The 26482-nt window shown below is 40.8% G+C and overlaps 1 protein-coding gene across 1 annotated transcript in view; it reads right to left on the bottom strand.

Moving 5' to 3' along the window:
- Window positions 1–26482, bottom strand: part of UBN2 (ubinuclein 2) — a 51040-nt gene that overhangs the window by 16279 nt on the left and 8279 nt on the right. The window contains exons 2-12 of the mRNA XM_035126928.2: window positions 24673–24765; window positions 23567–23668; window positions 20911–21048; window positions 19611–19723; window positions 16681–17179; window positions 15112–15182; window positions 12705–12834; window positions 12011–12129; window positions 10377–10490; window positions 7430–7573; window positions 593–643 (exon numbers count right to left, since the gene is read on the bottom strand). Of these exons, the coding sequence (XP_034982819.2) occupies window positions 593–643; window positions 7430–7573; window positions 10377–10490; window positions 12011–12129; window positions 12705–12834; window positions 15112–15182; window positions 16681–17179; window positions 19611–19723; window positions 20911–21048; window positions 23567–23668; window positions 24673–24765 (1574 nt within the window). The remainder of the gene's footprint in view (window positions 1–592; window positions 644–7429; window positions 7574–10376; window positions 10491–12010; window positions 12130–12704; window positions 12835–15111; window positions 15183–16680; window positions 17180–19610; window positions 19724–20910; window positions 21049–23566; window positions 23669–24672; window positions 24766–26482) is intronic.

The raw sequence follows: 26482 nt of genomic DNA, 5'->3' as shown, positions 1-26482 counted from the left end.
CAGGAGCTAAATGAAATTATTCAGGGCCAAATCAGCCTGCAGGTGACCCATTGGCCATTCTCAATCTAGATCAGGCACCCCCAGCCTTCGGCCCTCCAGAAGTTTTGGACTACAATTCCCATCATCCCTGACCACTGGTCCTGTTAGCTAGAATTCATGGGAGTTGTAGGCCAAAACATCTGGAGGGCTGCAGGTTGGGGATGCCTGATCTAGATCAATAATTTCAAACATTATCTTTCTCACAAATGCCTCCTTCCACATTCAACATTTCATCACAATAATATCCAGTTAATTCTATTCTGTGATGTCAATCTGGTAAATGTGTGTCTTGTAGATTAAAATCTAGAATTATACAGACAACATTTGACTAGTTCCAGAGGGATTTCCTCTTGGCATACTGAAGCACACTATCATACAATGTATTTCACCAGTAATTTGAACTATACAAAATACACTGGGATTCAAACTTTATTTTAACAAGCCTCCCATCCCCGGGCCTCAGACAAGCACTTCATGGGTCTGCAAACAACAGTATGAAAAGCTAAATAAATGAAAATAGAAGAGTATATATATGTGCTTATGTTACACTCACGGAGCAGATGTAAGATGATTATGAACACTTCGACTCTCTTTAAAGAGCATCCTATAAAGAGAGAGGGAGAGCAAAGAATTCCACATTATCAAACATCAACAATTTCTCCAGAATTAAATGATTCACCATATGCCATGCTATGAACTTACCACTTTGTTTGTACAGTTATTTGACGCAAGATGACGTAATCAGGTTAAAATATGCACATTAGTTTTCAATAGAGATAATAGCTACACTAGAAGAATACTGCTTACCAAATGTTGTTGTCTTTAGTAAGACTGATGAAATATTATTAGTATGTTTTGATCAAACATGGTTTGTTAATTACTTCCTGCCATTCAAATATATACACAGCTCCCTCAGGTGAGACGTAAGTGAAGAGATGCAAGGACAAAAATAACTCTCAAAATCTACTGCAGGCGTTCCCAACCTTTTTTTGCCCTGGGGGCACATTTGGCAATATGAGAAACCGCTGTGGGTACCACCACAGAATGATTGCTGTGGGGGATTGCCAATAACTTGCTCTAGAAACAGAGTACAGTGATACCTCTGCTTACGAACTTAATCTGTTCCAGAAGTCCATTCTTAAACCAAAACCGTTCTTAAACCAAGGCACGCTTTCCCTAATGAGGTCTCCCACCATTCCGCTTCTGTTCTCAGACAGAGATAAAGTTCACAAACCGGGACACTACTTCCGGTTTTGCAGAGTTCCTAAACCGTATAGTTCCTAAACAGGGCTGTTCTTAAACCGAGGTACCACTGTACAACCTCTTCATACAAGACAAAACACCAATCATCCCAAAACTAATGCTAATCCTCCCCCCCAAAAAAGACTCAAGACAAAAATGTGTGCCCTTAACAGACACATCTTAACATTTCAAAATGGAAAGAGACATGCAGACCCCCAACCCCCCACAAAAGGCACATATTCCCCCCAAAACACAATACAAATCAGACAACACACACAAATCCTCCACCACTACCTGTGAACAAAATGTAACCCTCTACCACACACAAAAGAAACAAGCTAAAAAAAACCTCTTCCCCAAATAGATAGAACTTACTTCCTACTACCTCTGTCCCCCATGCTTACAATGCAGGGTGTTTTTCAAAAAGTTTTAGAAGGGACTGGAAAGAAAAACACCAGTCTTTGGCTTGCCACCCTCCCTTTCTTATAAAGTCTGTGTGGGGCTCTGAGGAAAGGAAAAAGGGCAGGTCAATTGAAGGACTGCACTTTACTTCCCAACCAGCCCACCTGCACAAAGAAAAAAAAACCCAAAAAACCCAAAAAAAACCTTGGGGGGAGGGGACTTTGGTGGGCACTAAAGAGGGTGTCAGAGGGTTATGAGATTCCTATGGGGGTTCCAAATCTATAGAACATCTTGTCACTGCTTCAGATTGAACTAATCTACAATAACAGACTGAGCCACTACAAATTGGCCCAGGTATTAGCTATGTAATTTCACTCAAACTGTATAATCCAAGAACATGTTTAATCAGAAGAAAGCCTCACTGCAGATTCAGAACCACCATGATTTCTTGAAATGTTAGGCCAACCTTTCAATGTGATGCTCTCTGGATGTTTCCAATTACAACTCCCATCCTCTACGATCTTGGCCATCTGGGCTGGTGTTGATGGGAGTTGTAGTTCAAAACATCTGGAGGGCACCATAAGAGGCAGTTTGACCATGCCCTTTTCCACAGTCTTGTGAGTTATAACTAGAAATCTTCCTCTGGAATTTAGCACAGTACATAGTCATCAGATCTGGAGCTATTTCAGCTCTAAGTTGGAAAACTTCACCAAATACCTTGGGAAATATTATTTTATACCCTAGGTGTAAATCTATGACCACACTCTCAATGGGTGGGGTCCTTCCAAAATCAGCCAGTACCCAGTCCAGTTTAGACAAATGTTACTCAAGCACATAGGGCAGCAGAGCTTGCTAACTTCACCTGTTCAGAACATTTAAGCCCCAGAACATTGGTTAATTACCAAGAATGGACTTTCTAAATTGGCATGGGAAGATACCCACAAAAGGGGTTGTGTCTTTGACTTGCCCAGGGCAGGGATATGTGACTGGCTGATCTGCATGTCCCCCTCCAGCTCATTGCAGCTTAGAGCAGAATAATAATTATTTAGCATTAACAGAGAAAACATGAATAGGAATTTGGAATTTTTGGTCAGTCTGAGGGCCAGGGCTTAGTAACATTTGAAAATTTTGAACCAGACAATGGGAAGTGATATTTGAACCTGTTCTTTCCAGGTGAGTTGTTAGGTATTAAAAGAATAGCTCTCAGTGAAGGTAAGAAAGTTCCTTTAAAAGGTCATCAAGTTTATCATCACTCAGTCACCTAACCAGGCATACTGCATCTGAAGAGAACTACTATGCTCAACAATGACCATATATTAAGCCAAAATATGCACAATCCCCTTCACAAGGACCCTTCTGTCAAACTACAAAGTCTCTAATTAGCTACACCTTCCCAGTATGAAACTACAGTAGAGTCCTTCTGGTTTAATTGCAGCTCACACAAAGGGGCAACATGCTTAATAATATGAGATTAAGGAGATAGCTCAACTGGTAGAGCATGAGACTCTTAATCACAGAGTTGTGGGTTCAGGCCTCACACTGGGCAAGAGATTCCTGCAAATCCAGGTGTTGGGCCTAGATGACCCTCAGGGTCCCTTCCAACTCTACAATTCTATAATTATTAGCTCTATGATCATCCAAGCAGGTCAAAAGGATGCAAAGTCTTCACTGACACATGACTTTTCCCTGGAATGTGAGTTTGTTAGCAGGCATTCATGGTAATCTTGAAATTGGTTTATCAGTATGTATCAAAAAGAGGGGTTCTTCATGAGAATGACACCCCAAGGAAATTAACATACTAATGTAGCACACATACAAAAACACTATCAAAATTGGGCAGATCTAGTGGCCATTAAATGAAAAAAGATAAGGGCTCTAGGAGGCTTGGTATGGTCAAAATCGAGTATATACTTTCAGAGTTATGGTAAATGAGCCACCATAGCTGCTAGAGGGCCATGAAAATTTGTGTCCTGTGCTTTTTAGATGCCTCTACTCATGTACTATCTGGAATCATTGGTTGAAATTATTTTTAGCTCTCCTACCACACTGCTTGCCAAACAGAACATGATCAGAATTGCTGGCTTTGCACCTATATTTATCTAACACTATAGACATCTAACATGATTTGTTATCAATATTTATTTAAATGAAGACTGAACCAGATATGGATCTGGCCTGCATAGCCAAAATGCCTTAAATAAGGAAACAAATTGTAAGAGACACACCTCGTGAACCCCTCACAATATCAGTTGTTAGAACAAGATTTATTTATTCGTTTATTTGCTTTACCCACCTTTATTCTCAAGCTTTTCAGTAAGGAATTTTCCAGTTACAGAAACTGTATTTGATCATGTTAGGATACTCTCATATGCAGGCTGCTAATTATCTCTCCTCAAGCTTTTCACATCCTTTCTTACCTAAGCTGATGTCCTGCAGCTTGTCTTTGTCTTGTCTATCTTAGATTGCAAATTCTTCAAAGCAGGAAACAAGTCTCGCTGTTCATAGCCAGGCATATTTACCGCACTAAATATACATTAATACATTGTAATAATTGTGCCATTGTGACAACCCACTATTAAAGGTCATATCTGACCAGCAGGCAATTAATGGACTTCATGAATTATTTGTAGTTACAATGCTGTTTATATCAAGCTGACTTTACTGAAAGCTACAACTAGTATCCTAAATTTAGTGCTCCCATTGGACTGTCAGAGCATGCAGAGTTGGAATCAGTTTAAGGTGAGGTTTGAAAGACTGAATTAATTTACTTCAGTGTACACATCTGTGTTGGACATCCTGGGATAGGCATCCTGGGATAATGCAAGGTAGAAAGCTGCATAAACACATCAGTTAATCAGGGATCATTCTAATCTAAAAACATGGCCCATGTAGTCCAGCACCCTGTTCTCACAGTGGCCAAAGAGATGCCCATGGGAAGCTACAACAAGTGCGGTAATAAACCACTTTAAACATGTTGCTTCTCTTAAGTCAGTGCATGTATGTGCCTGTATAGCAAAATCATATTTCAAATTTCTTTTCAGTTGTACACTACCACCAATTGTCTTTTTACAACTATAATAACTGGCAGAAATGGTTACCATTGTGTATTTGGGTTACCATTATGTATTTGTGTTATAGATAATGGCCACTTCTGGTTTCATCTTTATCATTTTCTACTTTTAAATAACTTCTTCCAACTTTTTTGGGGTGTGTGTGTGTGTTAAAAACTGTTTTTAGTATGATTATTGTCAAGCTCACACTTATTTACTTTTGTTCTCTAACAGTAAGCCATTCATTATCTCTTCTATGAATAGTTCTTGGATGCGAACTAAAAGAGGTTTCTTAAAGAAGTTGAGCAGTTGCTGAAACCACCAAAAATCTCCAATGATTTGCTTCAAATACTCTGATAGATAGGCAGAGCAGCATCTGGGCTGATCACCATGCAGATCAGTTAAAATAGCCACATCTAACCTCCTAATTCAGGTCCAAATCTTTATAAAAAAAAGCCAAATTAATATTACCACTGTGAGTAGAACTACTACCGGTACTAAACTGCTATTTTAAGTGGGTGAAAAGAAGCACCAGTCACTTTTAACAAACAGTGTCATGTATTATAGTACCTATAGCTCTAGTGGAACCTGTAATTCATACTACCGTGTTTCTCCAAAAATAAGACACCGTCTTATATTTATTTTTCCTCAAAAAAAAAAAAAACACGGTGGCTTATTTTCAGGGGATGTCTTTTTTTTATATTAAGTATGGTACAGTTTAACCTACAAGGTTAAACTGCCTATCGCTATGGCTTATTTTCGGGGTATGGCTTATTTTCTGAGAAACACGGCACTATAATTTATATGGTATGCACGTAGGCCCCGCTTACCAAACACACATATGTTTCCTGGAAATAATTTGTTAAGTGAGCATTCACACAACAAGTCCACAATTTCCATTTATTCCTATGGGAATATTTCTAATCTGTGATTTGCCAGATCTCTCTGCTCCTTCCCTCCATGGTTGCACCCAACCAGCAAAAGAGAGAAGGGAAAAACTGGTTTGTCCAATCTCTCCTGCTCTCTGATTTGTCCACTTTCTTTCTCCCCTTCCTCTCTCCATGGTTTCTACCCCAACAAGCCACCAACAAGCAAAGCACAAACAAATAAGGAAGTAAGGCAGTGGGCAAACAGTAAGTATGGATTATTGCCAACTGGAGACTGAATCAGCTTCTCCTCAGTGCAACATTTTGCCACTTGTTATAGGAAAGAATATCTGTAACATGACAAGAACTTCAAAATGTTAGGTATAGAAGATTAAGCAGAACCTTGTTTATCAAAATCGTTTTCTACAGTATTAGCATAGCTGTCAAGTCTCCTGCTGAAAAATGTGGGATCAGTAGTGGCGCGGCACCGGAAGTCGCTTCTACGCATGTCATGCGTAGAAGCGACTTCCGGTGCCGCGCTACCCATGTATAAGCACCGGAAATTGGGTGGCGCCGGCACCAGAAGTCGCTTCTACGCATGTCCGGACATGCGTAGAAGCAACTTCTGGTGCCGCTCTACCCGACTTTCGGTGCCCAGGCACGCATGTCCGGACATGCATAGAAGCGACTTCCGGTGCCGCGCTACCCATGTCTGGGCACCAGAAATCGGGCGGCACCAGGACCCAAAATGGAGCCTCCCTGGCAGGTAGGAAATCCAGGGGATTTACGGGATTTTTCCCAATCTGGGCTGCCAGCGGGAAACAGTTTAAAATATGGGGGTTTCCCATGAAAAACGGGAGACTTGGCAGCTATGAGTATTGGCTGCTGAAATCTGGACATCAAGGAAACGGCCTCATAAACACTATACATTGATATGCACCCAGTGACACTGCAGAACGTAGTAGATATTAATAAAAGGGGTTAGGTGGTTCTGTCCTTTCCTATCAGGCTAGTTCCAAGAAGTGATGGTGGGAGATTGTTCAGTTTCACTATGAGACTTCGCTGCAGCATTCCCCTGCACTTTGTTTAACATATACCAGAGGAAGTCTGTGTGGAAATTTGACATAAGGTGTCACTACTATCTTCATATACACTCACTCACTCTCTCGACATATGTTTTCAACTTATTCAGGCCTTGCACTCTTGCCACTTTTCAGTAGCTTGGTGTAATCAAGTGTTGGATGAGCTAAAGGAAAGCTGTGACTGCGTCTAAACAAAACTTTTGGTAACATTTCGGAAAATGTTGACAAACAGCAATAAAATCCACATAATCTTTTTATTAGCTGCTTTGGATATATATATTTTGCAAAAGTAAGGTAAAATATTTTCAATAATTGTTTCATGCGTTCGACTTAGGTTTTTGGGTATTCCTAGATACACTGCCATGCTACTTTTGCTCAATGAGATAGGCCTAACTAAAACTGCTTCTTCATTCAAGCCATACTGAATTACAGTATTTAAAATCAGCCAAGTATACTCTGTTGATTCATTCATCTATGTACCTTGTAAGGAAAAGGGCATGCAGAATGGACGGTGCCTATAACTGAACTTCTCTTTACCTTTGACACTCAAAAGCCCTAAACTATTTCAAGACTTCTTCTTTGGGGTTGACTGTTTGTAGCTGAAGCTAAGCTTTTAAGGGTGTGATTATTTCAAATATTGAGGATCTTAAGGATGTGGGGCATGAGAAAACTTGATATTGTAGTTTACATGCTTAAATTCTGAATTCCATTTAATAAGTCATTCTTCAAATCTAATCAGGTACCATACCTAGCTTGCATCCAGCCTTTCGGCCAAAGTGGCTTCACCTCAGTCTCCATAAAGGCCTTGAGGTAATCTTCTGCAGATTGGCTTTTATTTGGCTCTAGCTCATAACATCCCAGTTTTATCTTGACAAGGTTACAGAGCAATGACCTGTTGAAAGAAACCCGACAGCCTCAAGCACAACTGCTTTACCATTAGCATGTCAAAAGTAATCTGTGTACACCTATCCTAGAACCTCGCAAACCTCCCCCCCCAACAGGATTTACTAGCGCCACTACCCCCCCGCCTTTTCTGCTATACCTTTTAGGTAAGCTACACTGTGCATCCTATTCTACATTATAGAAGTTTAGTTTTCTTTCTTTTTGTTACAGCTATATCCTTGTTTCCATAACTCACAATTCAAACAACCCAGGTTATACAAGAACTCTGCAGTCAGTTGTTCCAAATGCTACACTGTCCACACTTAATATATTTATTATACTGTAAATATATTAAGCAAAACTGTTTTTGGATTACCTTGCCATGAAATCAGATTTTAGAAATGTTGTTAAGCAAACTGAGAGAATGCATAAAACACAAAGGCATGGGATATTGGGGGGGGGGGAGGAATGGAAGTGACAACTGGTTTTGTGGTAGAAATTGGTACAACAGGCACTTCCCCATCCCCAAAATGTAAACAAAAGAGGACTACTGCATCACAGCAGTAAACCAGACAACCAGTGTCTGAGGCTGTTGTCCCGACTAAATGCTTTCTGCATTGTTGCTTCCCCAGCAAATGGGAAGTTAGACACAATTGGGAGGGTACAGCAAATTAAACAAAAGGTGCAATGTCCATATTTTGCTAAGGAACAAAGGAGACTGCTTTGCACCCACACTTTCTTATTTCCTCCCTGCAATTACTGAGACAGAAGCCAATGTTAAATTGTGAGAGTCAGTTGTATGCTCTAAACATCTAAGCCAGGCATGTCAAACCTGCGGCCCTCCAGATGTTTTGGCCTACAACTCCCATGATCCCTAGCTAGCAGGACCAGTGGTTGGGGAAGATGGGAATTGTAGTCCAAAACATCTGGAGGGCCGCAGGTTTGACATGCCTGATAAGCTATTTGTACTGGGCAGTAGAATAGCCAAGAATAATAATCAAGGCAACCAAAATTCAAAGGAGTTTCACATAATCCAAATAAACGTGATCCAAATAAAGCCAAAGGTTTGGGAATTAGAACTGCTGGCATAGCCAAAGATAGGAAGCACTAGTAAGGGGAAGAATGGGCAGGTGTATATACCATTACATTGGTACACAGTATGTAAAGTACCTTGTGCACCATACATTCCATAGCACCTGGGAAGAATTTTGGGTAACCTAGTAAGGTTTTGTTATTTGGCTCTACAGTGGTACCTCGCTAGAAGAACGTCTCGCGCAATGAAGAAATCGCAAGACAAAAACGTTTTGCAATTTTTTTTGCAGACTTGCAAGACGAAGTTTTCTATGGCTGTGCCATAGAAAACTTCGCAAGACGAAGCAGGGCAGGGGCACCGCGAGGAGGAGAAAGTCCAGGGGTGGCCCATCAAGGAGACTGAGCCTCCTCCGGGGAGCCCACCCGCCTCGCGCTTCCGCCATCGCCTGGCTTCCGCAGACATGGCGATTGGCGCTGCCGCACTGAAACGGCCGCGGGCAGCCAAGCAGCAACAGAACCCCGAGGGAGTGGAGCCCCTTCTTGGCTGGGGCATGGGAGAGCTGCACGCGAACAGGAGAGGCCAACAAAACAGCCTGCCTGCCTGCCTGCCTGCCTGCCTGCCTGCGTGCGAACGGGCTGTCTGTCTGGTTGGGCGCGAGGGTCTGGCTGCTGGGGAAGGAGGGAGCCTCTCCCTGGCCCTCCTCCTGCTTCCCCCTCCTTAGAGCCTTAAAAACTTCCGGTGCGGCCGTGGCAGGTGAGTCGGCGCCTTTTTTGCGCTTTTTTTTGCCCATAGGAACGCATTAATTAAATTTCAATGCATTCTTATGGGAAACCGCGCTTCACAAGACGAAATTTTCGCAATACGAAATGACTCGTGGAACGAATTAATTTCGTCTTGTGAGGTACCACTGTATTTCCCTAATGTATCTGAATGAGAAGTGATGCAGGTGCGAATAAGTGCTTAAACACAATGGAAAGCATGATGAGGGTCAATAAAATGAAGCTGAATCCCAACAAAACAGAGGTCCTGTAGGCAAATGGTTCTCAGATCTAGGAATTGGGTGCCTTGTCTATTCTAGATGGAACTGCATTCTCGCTGAAATAACAGGTGGATAGTTTGGGGTACTTCTTGAACTGGCACTGGAGACTCAGGTGATCACAAGACATTTGGAAGAGCCCCTTCTGGTGGTGCCATAGTTGCTCAGATTCATCTGGCATCTATCAAGAAAAGGGAATTCTCTGCAGTGACATGTATTTTGGGAAAGTTTCCTTTTGAGATTCACTACTTTCCGTAATGTGTTTTCCACTGGCCATTAAAAATATGCTTGTTCACCTAAGCAATTTTTTCAATTGTTGATTGCCAAGCCACTTATTTTTACCTACTTTTGATTCTGTGCTTTAATATTTTGTCTGTTTTAATGTAGTTTTAGGACATTAAATTATGTTGTACGCTGCTTTGTCACATTAAGTGAACAGCAGCATATAATTCCTTTCAATAAATAATTAAAGCATACAAGAGAATTAATTTTAATCTCATTAGCCTTCTAAACGTTATACCCTCGTGCATTATACTAGCCACAAATCAGTTTAAATTTGCGACAAGTATAATTGTGCATTTATTGGGATGGGGGGGGGGGAGGAGTTAGAAACAGGAATTGCTCGCACTCCTTTTTCTAGCAGTCAGGGTGTGCAGTAGGTCAAGTTAGATTGTGATGTGACAATTGCGATGTAATGACTAAAAAGGATATTGCAGTGGACAAACAAGCAACATGATACCATACCTCACTGTCTCATCCCAGCGGAATTTCTTTCTTGGACCTGCAACCCTTTTTCCTGGCTTCTCATCCTCTTCCTCCTCAGAAGCATTCTTGTCTCGCTCATCTTCTGCTTGCATTCTAGAACAAAAGAACAATTATGTTTCTGGCAACAATGTACCTCTGGACTTATTTCTGCAACATTATTTTTCAGAAAAAGTTGCTTGCCATTAACAGATATTTGAATGGCCATCTGTACAGTCCCATGTATGGGTCTTCTCCCTGTGCAAAGCAAGCCTGATGAACACTCTAGTGCAATGGCTCTCAACACCAGCCAGAAAGGGTTTATTTACTAGCTTGTAGTAGCAGAACCATGGAAATGGTTGGTTTAAAATAGTGGCTAGCGGTCATTTCCTCTCACAAGGAGACCCTAACTAGGGTACAGCATCCTTGTTTAGTGAACTTCAGGGAATGCAGGCAAAAGTGCCTTTCTAAGCTCACGACCATCGCAATAAGTATTTTCCGTAGGAGTACCACAGGCATGCAAGAAATGCAGGAAGAAAAATGCATAAGCAACCATAAAGTGAGACAATAGGTTCTGTCATGGAGAAACTTTCCTTAGCTGTTACAAACTCAGAAGAGAGCTGAGTGGGAAACTATTTGTTCTGAATCTGAAAACGTGTAGATCTACAAAATCTCCTTTAAGAGCAGGGGATATATGCACCAACTCCCTTATAACAGCTCTAGAAAGTTCCCAAAGTTTATGCTTTGCACAGGTGAGGAATCCATATGTGGGACTATACAGAGAACATATAGAACTTCAACCTCTAATTATACATACAGTTGTGTGACTATCATGCTCCCTGCAACACAATAATCCTAGTTCCGAGTTCATTACATTATTGCAAATTATTCCTACACTGTTATTGGGAATGTAACAGATTCCCAAGGGCACCTGTTGTAGTTTAGATGAGATATACAGTATTTATAGTTTTGCTGTTTGCTTTATATTCTGCTATTTTTTTGTAAACAGTTTGGGTAGTAAGTGATATATAAATATAAGAAATAACATAAATAAGCAAGTACTTACCTTGGCTACTCCATACCAATACATTTTCCCATTGTAAAGAATGTGGCCCAGGAGATTGCTAGTGCTCCTTGTGGCTTTACTGCCATGGCTAGCGATTCTCTTTTAAAAAAAGAATTAAAAGTTATTTTGAAAACTGCATATAAAAGAGAATTTCTAGCTGCAGTAACAAAGCTGCAGCAGCACTAGCAATCTCCTAGGCCACCATCTCTAGAACACCTTGCTCTGCAGGAGCCCTGGCCCTTCCTCAGACCAAGAAAGAGGAGAGGGAGACCTGGAGGCAGTGACACAACCAGTGTTGCTGCTGCATTAGCAGCAACAAAGCAATTGACAAGGAGGAAAAGGAGGAAATGGAGTAAGTAGGACTCAGACACATGCCTTAGGTGGTGTAGTACCGGTATCTTGCACTAGCCCTGTTACGAGATGGCATAATTCAAAAGAGCAACCACAAAACAGATACAGAAGGCCACAAGTACACCCCTCCAGATAAAGCGCTAGCATTTGCATAACCCTACTTTCCTCCATAAATCCTCCACATAAACCAAGTGAGATATATCTGGGTACATGTACATACTTGGCATTCTTGGCCTGACTGTGTGCATGGCAGTCTTCCTGATATTTGTATATTTGTTCAGGCATGACACAGCTGACAGCCAATTTCAATTTTTGCAATGGTTCCTTCAGACGGTCATCCTGAGAAAACAGAAACATTAGTGATGGAAGCAGTCTCGCCAACTGATTTATGTATTGCTTCTCAGAGACTGCACAGTTCCCCTTCATCCTGAACCACCTCAAACATTTTTCAGCTTCTGAAACAACTTGGATTTGGGGGGAGAAAGCTACTGGAAGCCTTTAATTCTGCTTTCATCAAGAATAAAGTTAGCCTATCATATTAGCAATAAGAGCTTGCGTTTAATCTTTTAATATGATAAAAAATGATAAAGAACCAAAAAATGAGGTTCATGGTTTCGCTCCAAACAAAACACAAGGAGTAAATCAAGGTTTGTTCTTGGCTTTGAGCTTGTGCTTCATTTGGAGAGAAAACTATGAGCCCAGGTTCACACATCAAATGACAAGACAATGTCTTGCTTCATAGCACAGCCAGGAGTCAGCCAGGAGCAGAGTACTCTTACTAATTAAATCACGATTTAAAATTAACTCTATTTGACATTACATATATACCAAATCAGTGGCTTAATTCTACAGAGAACCCAGTCTAGTCCATCTTCTACAGTCCATGCTAAAATATAAAACTGCTGCAGGTTTACCTGGACATTGAGGTGCAATTTCTTCAAACGCTTTATCAGTGTGTCCTTACTGCATGGCACAAAAGCCTCGAGGTGAGAGTATACTCCATTGCGGATGGTAGGACTCAATTCCTGTAACTGCAACTCAATACTGACAAATAAAACAGAAAGTCACAATTAACAAGAAAAAATTGACCACTGCTTCTACTCACTGTTCATAAAAAGGGCATTTGTTATACAGACAGAGGAACTGCAATACTATAATTGTTTTCCCCTGCATGCATTAATATAACTGTATCATGAGACAGGATTGGCTATACTCATCTTTCAGGTTCTGACAGGGTAGCCAGAACAGATGTATAGCCCTTAGAATAGGTATAGATGTGGATTACACAAACAGCTGTGTGCTCTGCATTAAATTGCCCTAGCTACAGGAAACATTTAATTAATACCCATTGTTTCATACATAATGTAGTATATCTCCCATCACATTCAATGTCCCTCCCTTCCCTCTGGGATAAAATTTTAGACTAAATTCTTGGGGAGCAGCAATCTCTTTTTGCTGCTATTATTTCATTAAGTACCATGTGATTAATGCTACATCATATGTAAAAATATAGCTATCAAATAAAAATCTTACATAAATTAATTCAGAAGTATCAGCTGCCACACTATGATTATGTAAGTTTCCAGACTTGTACAATACAAATTCAGAAGAATTTAAACATACAGTAGTTTCCCAGAAAAACAGTAGTTCCAGAAAAACATCTACTTCTGCTTCATTGACTACGCAAAGGCATTTGACTGTGTCGACCACAGCAAACTATGGCAAGTTCTTAAAGAAATGGGAGTGCCTGATCACCTCATCTGTCTCCTGAGAAATCTCTATGTGGGACAAGAAGCTACAGTTAGAACTGGATATGGAATAATTGATTGGTTCAGAATTGGGAAAGGAGTACGGCAAGGCTGTATTATCTCTCCCTGCTTATTTAACTTATATGCAGAATTCGTCATGCAAAAGGCTGGACTAGATGAATCCCAAACTGGAATTATGATTGCCGGAAGAAATATCAACCACCTCAGATATGCTGATGACACAACAACCTTGATGGCAGAAAGTGAGGAGGAATTAAAGAACCTTCTAATGAGGGTGAAAGAGGAGAGCGCAAAATATGCTCTGAAGCTCAACATCAAAAAACTAAGATCATGGCCACGGGTCCCGTCACCTCCTGGCAAATAGAAGGGGAAGAAATGGAGGCAGTGAGAGATTTTACTTTCTTGGGTTTCATGATCACTGCAGATAGTGACAGCAGCCACGAAATCAAAAGGCGCCTGCTTCTTGGGAGAAAAGCGATAACAAACCTAGACAGCATCTTAAAAAACAGAGACATCACCTTGCCGACAAAGGTCCGTATAGTTAAAGCTATGGGTTTCCCACTAGTGATGTATGGAAGTGAAAGCTGGACCATAAAGAAGGCTGATCGCCGAAGAATTGATGCTTTTGAATTATGGTGCTGGAGGAGACTCTTGAGAGTCCCATGGACTGCAAGAAGATCAAACCTATCCATTCTTAAGGAAATCAGCCCTGAGTGCTCACTGGAAGGACAGATCCTGAAGCTGAGGCTCCAATACTTTGGCCACATCATGAGAAGAGAAGAATCCTTGGAAAAGACCCTGATTGTTGGGAAAGATGGAGGGCACAAGGAGATGGGGACGACAGAGGACAAGATGGTTGGACAGTGTTCTCGAAGCCACCAACATGAGTCTGAGTTTGACCAAACTGCGGGAGGCAGTGGAAGACAGGAGTGCCTGGCATGCTCTGGTCCATGGGGTCACGAAGAGTCGGACACGACTAAACTACAACAAAGTTTCCCTTTGTAAAACAAAAGATCTTCAGCAAATGAATAATACTAATTAAATTTCTATGGGTAACTTAAAGCTGTCCTGTCCTGGACATTGTCATCTGCTCTGCTCCTGGATCTGATCTGTTGGGCAGGGAGGCAGATAAAAGTGCTTCCTCGGAGCGACTGCTCTTAATCAAGGGCAACAAGTGCAAGGCAGCCAGAACCACCACTGACATGGGTAAGGAGCTATAATTCTTCTAGACAGCCAGAACCTGCATAGACAAACTTGTATAACTGTGTTACAAGAACCGCAACTTTAAGAACTTTCCCCTCTTCCCTCTCATTCCATTTTCCTTGTATACCTGGTAGTTTTAGACTGCAAACCTGGGAGCAGAGACCATCTTAGTACTGATTTCTGTAAGCCTCTCATGAGAGCCACTTGGACTAAAGGGTAGGGTATAAACACCTTAAAATAAAAACAATGAATAAATCAAGTCTGTCTACTTCATGGCCTAGAAATTAATCAGGACAACCATTATGTTGCATAAGCACAAAATTTTCCTCAAAACCAAGGGAACACTTACTCAAGCAAGATATTATTCATGTCCTGTGTGAAGAATTTTTTTCTGCCTTCTTCATCAAAGAGCTTGGCAGCCTAGAAACAGCAATAAAAACACAGGTACTTTGAGTACAATTAATGTAAAAAATCTTCAGAGTTTTATGATTATATATATACATATAGGTAAAGGTAAATCACCCCTGGACAGTTAAGTCCAGTCAAAGGTTACTTATGGGTTGCTATGCTCATCTTGCTTTTCAGGTCGAGGGAGCCGGCATTTGTCCATAGACAGCTTTCAAGGTTATGTGGCCAGCATTACTAAACTGCTTCTGGCACAGTGGAACACCGTGACGGAAGCCAGAGCATGCACGGAAATACCGTTTACCTTCCCTCTGCAGAGGTACCCATTTATCTACTTGCACTGGCTTGCTTTCAAACTGCTAGGTTGGCAGAAGCTGGGACACAGCAACGGAAGCTCACCCCGTCAAATGGATTCAAACTGCCAACCTTCCGATCAGCAAGCTCAAGAGGCTCAGTGGTTTAAATTTAGACCACAGTGCCACCCACATCCACTATACACACACACACAGTTACCCTCTGCTGACTAATCATAAGATGTAACCACCAACAATGTGACAGAGAAGTTGATCCTGCAAAACCTGGCCTCAGCTCCCTTTGCAGCCGTTTCTGTTGCAACGATATCCTAGATCAGTTAGTAATGAATTATGAAAAGCCTATTTTGATAGGGCTTTTTTCAAGGATGTATGCATTATGTATGCATTATCAAATTATTTTGAATAGTTTTTTATTAGAAGGAGATGGTGTGGATAATGTATTGCTGATGTGTGTGTGCTTCTGCTTGTGTTTATATGTACTGTAGTTTTACATGTTGTGTTGTGCATCAAAAAAGTATACAAATCAAGTGACCTGCCATTTACAGTCTCTTGTAAGAAACAACAAATAGCATCAGAGTAGAAACTGCAGCATTTGCAAGTTTAATACAAACTGTTAATGACATATAACTAGAGGGGAATAAGTCTACCACTCACCCAGTGACACTGAGTTGTTTCCAGTGGTGTAAGTCAGCTGATGGAAACTTTCCACCAGCAAAACAGAGAGGGAACAACTTCAGGTGATTCCCCCTCATCCCTACAGCCCCCCCTCTAAATCTGCTCCAAAGGGTAATGGAACCCCACACAAAATAGGTGCAAGGGGGAGGGGGAATAGCTGAAAATGGCTTCCTTCCCCATTTCAGTGACAAAAGCCTTACCGTTAGGAACATAGGAAGCAAGCTTATACCAAGTGAAACCATTGGTGCCCCTACCTCAGTACTGATAACACTGACTTCAGGGTTTCAGGAAGGGGTCTCTCTGCAGTACCTTGAGATGCTGGGGATTGAACCTGTGAGCTTTTGCAAAGCAGAGGTTCTACCATCGAGCTACGGCCCTTTCCCATTAGCTCAGCTACACCACCAGATTCCACCCAATGTTTCTAATGTTACTCTTAATACTACAAATATTGCCAGCCTTAATGTTAAGCATTTTGGGTTGTAACAACTCTCTGCAAAATTCAGCACCAAGAAAACCACACTTACAGTTCTAAGGTCTTCAATTCGCTTCTCTAGGTGTGCTGGAAGACCTTCTGGGAGGGCAGGCACCTGTTTCAGCGTCAAGACCTCAGAGGTATGGGAGGGCTGAGTGATATTTCCATTCTCCCCTGATGGCTCAGATACTGGGCTACCATTGGAAGTGCCATCAAGTAACCTATCCAAGTCAATGTCTCCCAACATCTCCACGGCAATTTCGGCTTCCTGTAGGAGCTCACGCTCACTTGTGCTGCTAAAAATGGAAAGGACTGGATCTGTGATGATGAGGTTCAAGTCAGATACATCATTTCCACCAGTGGCAGGAGCAACAGGAACTTTGTTAGGTGTAGAGGTGGTCACTGACACTGTGGGGTTCAAGTTAACTTCTTTCTTCTTAAAGGCTTCCTTCTCCTTCTGAAACTTGCGGAGCATTGCAGCAACCGAAAGAGAGTCCTTGTACAGCTTTTTCTTTTTCTTTTCAGATTTGTGTGAATTTAAGGCCATTACCCTGCAAAACAAAACCACACACACACAGTATATAAGCAGTTATGAAGAATTAAGTTCACTCAACTTAATTCCCATTTAGTAAATTTTTAGAGTCTAGTTTTAGTTAATATCTCTATATTCTGCTGTGTATGAGTAACATAACATACACTAAACTAGTAAATTTTCTAACATGAGGAGTTTAGACATTTTGTGATCTCATATTAGTTGTGACTAATGTGCTCCAGAGGAAAAAAATACTGTAGAACTCTTGAATGTGGAAAGTTGAAATTTAATTATGCAATTTTTCCTTTGGTGTCTTATGATCTATTAAGATTTAGCAGTATCATATTTATATGAACTTTGGGAAAGCACTATTTTAGAAGCAGGGTGTGTGGGGTGTTAGGGGATGGGTAGTACCTCTGGTGGCAAACATATTGTGCTCCTTCTGGGGTAGTTTGTCACCTTTGATCTTGCACTCAGCTCTCACCTATGGCTCCTAGAAGCTATCAGCATGCAACAGTGGCCACACCCTGAGAACAGCTTAAGTGGCTGAGTAAACTAGGTGAGGGTAGCCAATGGGTCTCAAACACTTGGTGAGCTAGGGATTTCCCTGCATGTGAAGACAGGCTCTGGCGGATTGAGCGGATGAGGCCAATAGTGGGTCCAACAGTAAAAAGGCGATTTCTGCAGACTGTGCAGATGGAAGTGAGGGGCAGATGGGGATCGCCAACATGGGAAGGAAGCAGTGTTAGAAACTGAGATAGGAAAGCTAGGAGCTAAATGGCACCTTAAACCTAGGTTATGGGCACAACTACTGAATGTTCAGGCACGCTTTTTTATAACAAAAATACAAGGCTGAAAATGAATGAACTGCAGCTAAAATATTATGTTCATTTTTCACATGGTCTAGTTCTTCCCCTGCCCACCCCCCTAATGTTCTTAAGAGGGTCTCTTCTCCAGTATTCAGAGAGTAGCAAGAAGTAGGGAGGCAGAAAAAGGTCCTCCTTTCCTTCCACTCTGCAGTTTTAATCTGAAATCTTAGACACAGGACTGCACCCAGAGCTCAGAAACTGCTCGCGCTAATGAAATTCCCTGTCCCAAAATGCTCCTAGATCAATGGGAATTTTGAACACTGGAAGGAAGCTCATCTAGGAGAAGCAAAACTCTGGTCTTAAGCCACCACTGCCTTATAGGATATCTTCAGCAGAAGAAAAGGCTAAAGAATAAACCCTACACAAAGCTAGAGTGGAGTCCCTAAGATGGTGGGAAGGCGCCTTGTATGCCTTCTGGCAATTCCTGCAGCCAAGCTGCTGCCAAATGTATTGCTCTGACTTCATTTGGACCACATCAGCACAGCCAGGAGCGGAGTCTTGTAATCTAGGCAGCCCAAGACCTCCATACACATTGCCCAGGCTTGCACCCTGGGAAGGTCACTTCAGTGTTGCTAATGCAGTGGTTAGACTTCACCCCTGGAGGAGCACTCCACTGTCCCTCAAGACAGACAGATGCCAACAAGAAGTTCTAGCCATCCTACTGCTAGGTTTGCGCAGGAAACCAAAGGGGGGTGGAAACACCACAAAATCCCACCCTTTGTCCTGTTCATGACTATGTCACAACTTGATTTTGATTTATTTAAATGAACAGCAGCTCACAGTAAACACTAACAGGAGTAATTTAACATTTTCTCTTGGTGCTTCCTCCTTGAGAGGGCCGGAGGGTGGCAACAAGAGAACAGGCCTTCTCTGCAGTGGCTCCCCATCTGTGGAATGCTCTCCCTAGGGAAGTTTGCCTGACGCCTTCATTATACACCTTTAGGTGCCAGGCAAAATAGTTCCTTTTTAACCAGGATTTTGGTTGATTTGATTGACATCCTATGCCCTTTTAAAATGTGTGTGTGTTGGGTTGCTGTTGTTTTTATTTTGATTATGTATTTTGTGGGGGATATGTCAGTCAAATCCAACATTCTAAGAGAGGACCAACTATGTGTCAGTTAGTTTGGTCCGTTGGTCGGTTAGGCTGCTGCTTATAGAAGTGTTAAGAAGTAAATGCTCTGATGGAGTCTTTTTAGGACTCACTAATGTTTTATATATAGCTTATATCTATTGAAACCTAAGTATGTACTCAATGAATCTGACAGTAAACTAGTTTATATCATTCAGATTCATGTGTATTTATTCTTTCAAGAGGGACAAAACGGATTAACAACCAAGAAGGCAAGAAGGACTCAAACGAGTCAGCAATCTGCTTGCTGCTGTGAAATTCAATAAGGAAACGTGTTAACCCTGCTTTATTATATATAAACGTTCCTACATTTTGTGGTTTTATATTCTGATTTTATTCCGTGAACTGCCCTGAGACCTGCGGGTACAGGGTGGTATATAAATTCAATAAATAATAATAAATAAATCAATTAAAACAGGATACACTCTCGTAGAAATTAGTGTAATATGCACCCCATCGGCCGAGAAACTTTCATCTTCCGAGGTTTTTTCTCCTTCTCTGCCTCTTCCTCTTTCCGTTTGCGCTTCTTCATGCCATGGTCCTCACCATCTTTCAGTTTAACTACCTAAATGCAGGGGGGAAAGAAGAACAGCACACAATTACTTCAATCCTGAAATAGCATTCTATTATGGAATTAAGATTGTAAGTGTTTCATTATGGGATCAGAACAAGATCCATGTAATCTTTCCAATAGTCAAATGCTTCTGGAACCTTACAAGTACGGTAAGATGATGACAGCTACCTCCAATTTGCCCTTCCATCATTATTCTTCACATTACAAGCAATCACTTGTCATATGTAGAGCATAATGCCATGCCCATGACCAGCATTTCTGGAAGGGGCTAGGATTACATTCTTCCACTAGCAAAGAAAGATGTGGTACTGCTGCCAGAGGCCCCAAAAGCACCCGCAAAAGCTTGGGCAGCGGAGGAACTACCACCTACAGTGTTGCTGCCAGCAGCAGCCAGCAGAGGACCCTGAAACAGGGTGTTAATGGGGCTGGGTTGTTTATGGATCTGTTGCATTTTAAACAGGCCCATTTCTCAGAGAGAAACCCTCTCTGGGCCTCTGTACTCCATGAGCCTACAACCCCTCACAACTGCCTGCCTTAGTTGTCATGAGCTGACAAGACTGCAGATACAGTGAAGGATCCACCACACCATTGCTTTCCTGACCCCTCCAAGGATTGCAAAGCTCCAGGGTAATCCTATATATGTCTACAGAAAAGTAAGTAATACAGAGTTTTAGTGGAACTGTGTATATAGGACTGCAGTCGAAGTTAAGCATGGGTGGGTTACAGAGACTGCATTACAGCAGCACTGCAGCATCTGCACCAACCCATTATTCTTTTCTAGGCACAATTCAAGGTGCTGATTTTGATCTTCTTTTCATAACCATTAAAATCAAATGCAGAAGATCTCAGGCTCAATCCCTAGCATTTCTGGATGGTAGGACTTCAGGAAGCAATTGTGAAACACTCTTCTTACTAAGAGTAGACAGTTTTGAGCTAGATGGATTAATGATCTGACTCAGAAAAGTCAGCTTCAAGCATCTTCTTAGCATCTTCAAAAGCAAGGGCGCATAGAGACAGTCAGCTAAATGAACATAAATATTGTGGTATTTGTATTAAATAGTACGTTTACTTTGATGTGAAAACTGAAAGACTTCAATGTAATAAACAAGGTGCTTTAGAATCTTCACAGCAAACCTCTGACATATCTAAAATTTTCTTGGAAGAAATTATTTACTCACTTTAGATGGTCTATTTTTTTTGCTTTCTGTTAAGCCTTCCTCTTCAGAATCAGATGCTTGCCGAAACTGCAGAGTCCCAGTGTTTATGTAAAACCCTCCATATTTAGTAGTTAAGGATGCAGGTACCAATTCATCATACTGGGAAGGAAATGGAAGGTTTAGGTCAAGAGATCACTACCATTATGTTAATATGGAAATAATGCATTTGCTATACTGCAATACAATGAACAGGATATTAAACTAACCAAATACCGTAATACCACCATACTAGTGTGGAGAAAATAACTGCCAGGACCGTACAACACACAAAGTATATTAAAAAAGAATGATATTTGGATGAAGACAATGCTGAGATACTGCAGTGCTGACAACATTATATCCACATACAAAAATAGAATAATCTCAAACCATTACATACATTGGCTGTAACATAGCAGAGCCATGACATAATGTAAAGCTATTAGGGTAAATAATAATAATTAATAATAATAATGATAAATTTTATTTATACTCTGCCCTTCCCAGCCAAGGCTGGGCTCAGGGCAGCTAACACCGTATATAAAACAGCTAATTGAATTACAACATAAGAACAAAATTAAATAAACATTAAAATTAAAGTTAAAATTAAAATGCATCATCATCTGGAGGGAAAAGGAAAATGGGGGAGGGGATCAGGTTGTCTCCAGGCCAAAAGCCAGGTGGAACAACTCTGTCTTACAGGCCCTGCGGAAAGAAATCAGGTGCCGCAGGGCCCTGGTCTCAGGAGACAGAGCGTTCCACCAGGTCGGAGCCAATGTTGAGAAGGCCCTGGTTCTAGTTGAGGCTAATCTGATTTCCTTCGAGCCCGGGACCTCTAAGATGTTACTGTTTACGGACCTTAAAGTCCTCCATGGGGCATACCGGGAGAGACGGTCCTGTAAGTATGAGGGTCCTAGGCCGTAAAGGGCTTTAAAGGTCAAAACCAGCACCTGGAAATTGATATTAATCTATTATCAATGTTTTATAAAGCCAGCTGGAAAACAGAAAATCTCAAGATCCCTCATCAAGTGCCTCTAGCTAATATCAAATGCCATCCTAATTTCTATCATTTACCAGGGGCACATTGGCAAGCGCCCAACAACATTAGTGGCACAATTGTTTCTGGCACATATTGTAAACCATAAAAATTTCCCATCTCACTGTAATTCCATGCTTAACAGGTAAATGTTGACATTTAACAAGAATTAGCTCACATCATATTCTAGAAACATCATACTAAGTTTGCAATACTAAACACACTTCCTAGGCAGCAAGCCCCATTGAACACAATAGGGTTTTCTTCCAAATAAAATACTGTATAGTGTAAACCATTTGCATTTTAGCTTTCTGTGTTTGACAGGAGATAATTTTATTTTTAAACATTATATGCTGCTTTTTTAACACACAATGGTTCTCAAGGATAAATTTGATTATTTTAATCATTTTTATATCAACTACAGATTAAACAATAAACATTACAACAAAAAATGTAACCAAACCTTAGCCATAGCTTCCCAAATAAAGGCAGCTGAATACAAGCTGAAATAAAAAGGTTTGCTTACAAAAAGCAGACAAAGAACACTTCCTGACATCTATTGGCAGATTGTTCCGAATAGGACCAGAGTCATACTTTGAGGACGCTCAGCACAGTGCCAAATATGCCACTCCAACACCACCCCAATGAGGGCAGAATTCAGAACAGCTTGTGACAGCAGATACTTTTTCTGCCACGAGCAGCAATGGCACCACTCACTATCCTCCCCTGATCCCAATATATGCTTCAACCATGGATGGGAGGCAGTGCTTTTGAACAGGAGCCAAATTTGGCTCTTATCCATAGTGACATCGCACTATCTTAAATTAATGAAAATGCAATGTCCCAGCCTTAAATCTATCGCTTTCATAGATCTATAGTGCTACCCTGTTTAGGGAAGCTTTTAATGTTTGATGGATTTCTGTATTTTAATATTTTGTTGGAAGCTGCCCAGAGTGACTGGGGGAACCCGGCCAGATGGGCGGGGTATAAATAATAAATTATTATTATTATTATTATTATTATTATTATTATTATTATTATTACCCAGACTATAGATCTATGAACTCAATAAATTTCATATATCCATGGACCAGGGCATTACATTCTGGGTAATTTTAAATGATGGGTGGCCACCACAGATGGGAACCAAATTTAGCACTTATTCAAAAGTGGTACTGCTATAAAGCACTTGGGGGGTGCAGCTGGGAGGGCAGTGAATGGTGGTGTTGCTGTGTCAGACCAATGAGGGGCCCTTGGCCATCACCTGACCTGGCCAACTGCTTTTTCTGGGCCTAGTTCCAAAGGCCAGAACCCCAGCATAAAGGCCTTGCTCTTAGTCACTGATGTTGTAAATTGTTGTGGTATAGGCTAAAGCTAGACTGCTAAATGCAACCTATGTGAGAACTGATATATGAACTAATCCCCCTTTCCGCAAAGTAAATTAAAATACCATGAAGGCATTTGATGTAATTTCATCTCTAAAGTAAAAGATGTTTGCAAACTGCTAGTGCCTGGAATGGTGAACATAGGCAAACCCCTGAACACTGATTGGAATGATTGAAAGAGGGCAGCATACAAGTGTAACAAATAAATTTTACTCACAGCCTCGGAATTATCAATGAAAGGATCAGTTTCATCATAACCATAGCCTATGTCTATTAGATCCTGAACACGGTCCTTCCGATGCTTGTGGGTCTTTCCACCCTGCAACACAATATTTACAACTTGAAACCATGAGGTACTGTTGCCAACCAAGTTAATATAAGGCAGACACAGGCACTATAGGGCATCAGACAGGGGAAACTACTTCAGTATTGACACAATCAAGCAATTTACAGTATAGCAGAAGATAATTTATCTTGCTGCTGCATTCAAGTTCTCAAAATCCACAATACAAAAATATAGGCATGAAAGTTTATACAGTACTAAATAACTCTTATAGTCACAGGTTAACAATTCCAAGCTTAACAGCTCAACAATGACAATTCAATGACCTCATTCTAATCAGGATTTCATTTATGAAAGATTATGATAGGTTAGAGGTTAAGATAGACTAAATAGAGAGTAGTGTGGCTGGAGATGGATGAGTAGGATTAAGCTGAATAACAAATATTATTCTTCTACAAAAAGTACCCAGAATGATGAAGAATTAAATTAGTTCATTCTCTCAATACAATTTCTTATTTAAAAATATAAGTGATTATGTTTTGTTTTTCTTTCAGCTGCCCTCCACACTAAGCAAATGGATGCTGTGCTGGGTGAGCTATAACCCGCTATGTCTAACCACAACAAACCAAGGCTTTCTAGTTTCCAGAACACCCTGTTGAAATATGTAACCGCCAATTTTATCTTGCTCCCTATGCAGGTAGTCTAAACATTGGGGGCAAGGAGGAGTAAGCATAAAGGGGGTTTTGTTTACTGCAACTGGCCCAACATGTCATTGTAATCCTAGAACAACAGTAATGTATCCAGTGGCACTGGAGTTCCATGTGCTGTCTCTCTGTAGCCTCTTTCCATAAAGAAGTAGAACTGCAGCCAAAATCTAACAATATTAACTGAGCTTTATAACACACGTGACACCATGAACTAAATTATATGAGAAATTAAGAAAACTGAATTCTTCAGAATGTATCAAGTGGCTTTAGTAAGAACACCTATAAAATATGAACAACCAAATTTAGAGCAACATAATAAATCTGTTTACTCACGTATTTTGTTTCGAATTTCTTAGCCAGCATTTCCACTTCATGCCTCTCACGCTCTTCGTCATTAAATGGATCTTCAGAAAAAGCAGATTTTATCTAAGGAGAAAACCCCAGAAATCACAGTCATTGTTTAAATTCATATATGCACAATACAAATGAGTAAAGCCGCCACAGAATCAGTATGAAAGGAGCTTTGGTGAGGAAGCAGCCTTTGCAACAATTTCAGTTTAACACTGTAACACACCAGTACTAGAAACTTTAAAGAAGGGATGCGTTACCCACAGTTTGCACCTCCAACCAAATCTTTTTTTACTCTCCAATATCCCACCAGTCTTAGCAGTGGCAGCAAAAAGAAAAATAATATTAAAGTAGGCTCCACACTATGGTGGGCAAAGCTCAGCACCTTGACAGGGATACATATCATGCCTTCCCCAGTTATGAGATTGATTATTTGATAAGCAGAAAGGTGGTAAAATGTGTGGGTGTGCCCCTGTCTTTCTCTCTGTGTGTGTGCAAGTGTATCAGCATAGTATGTGAATGCAATAGTGTGCATGAAAAAATGTGAGGCCCCAACATCCACTGCTGTCATTTGGCCCCCAAGAGAGCTGGATGAGAGTGAATGTGGCCCTCAGGCAAAAAAGGGGGGGGCACGCCACCCCTGTTTTAAAGTAAATTCCAATGGAATCATTAAGAGTTGCTCTGAAGTATGTGTCTATAAGATCAAGGCATCAGAATAATTAGCTGCCCTTCCCAAATTAACATATTTAGAAGCATGATGTATGCCAAAGAAGTTGGAGTGCTGTCAGCAATTAAGACAAAGCCATACATTTTATTACATCTGATATAACTTGACCACTTCATTGTCAATGAAATACCGGTAAGACAATAAGATGAAATATCTGAAAAACAGCAATTTTATTGTTTATTTGTTCATTAAGCTCCATTGTCAATTTTCTTTTTTTCTACATTCAAGCATTTTGTTTATGAAATTCACTTAGTCAATCAATCAGTGTAAATCAGTGACTTTTCCTAGTCTGCTTGACATACATATAAAGGTTAAAGTTAGAATTCACCTTCAACAAACTAAGGCAGCTTTGCCTACTTTCAGAATCTACTTTCAGAATGATGATGATAATTAGATTTATTACTCGCCCTTCACCATAAGGTCTCAGGGTGGCAGCATGAGCAAACCAGGATGCCTCTAAATAATCATAGTTTCTCATTCCATCCAAACCAGGAAACTATTGATAGCAGCGCAGCTTCCAGTATTGGGGGGTGGGGGAATAGTTCTTACAAAATAACAAATCTGTAGCCAGCCCACTACAAGGCCCATTTGCCTTGTACTTTTATCCTTTTTCTATCAGAGAGCTACAATATAAAAACTTTTTGCATTTATCATGGCACAAGTTTCAGCAAAAGGTGATGCTTCACCATCCTTTGAAGACAAAGAACTCAAATAATTGGGCTGAAGAATTATATTTCATAGAAATTTCTACAAGCCATATCACAAAACCTCAGAAAAGGTATATTTCTAGAACCAATTTACCAATGTGTCACTGTTAACTTAACAAGAGCATGTATTCTAGAGTTTTGAAGCCCTTCAGAATCAGGAAAGCAGCAACAATCTAAAATTATGAAAAACACACTGTTCTACAAGCCAAGGTAGATAAGGGTGAAACAGCAAACCTATCAGCTCCTGAAAATAGATAATCCATTGTTTTGAACTATACAGTTTATAAATGTAAACAATTTACATAATTCTTCCATACATTTCTAAGGATTAGTGATATGTGGTTGAAGAGGCTGAAGAGGA

Source organism: Zootoca vivipara, chromosome 10, assembly GCF_963506605.1.
Source record: "Zootoca vivipara chromosome 10, rZooViv1.1, whole genome shotgun sequence".
Lineage (NCBI taxonomy): Eukaryota > Metazoa > Chordata > Lepidosauria > Squamata > Lacertidae > Zootoca > Zootoca vivipara.
The sequence above is the reverse complement of the archived record's forward strand: the minus strand, read 5'-3'. Positions and strand labels throughout refer to the sequence as shown.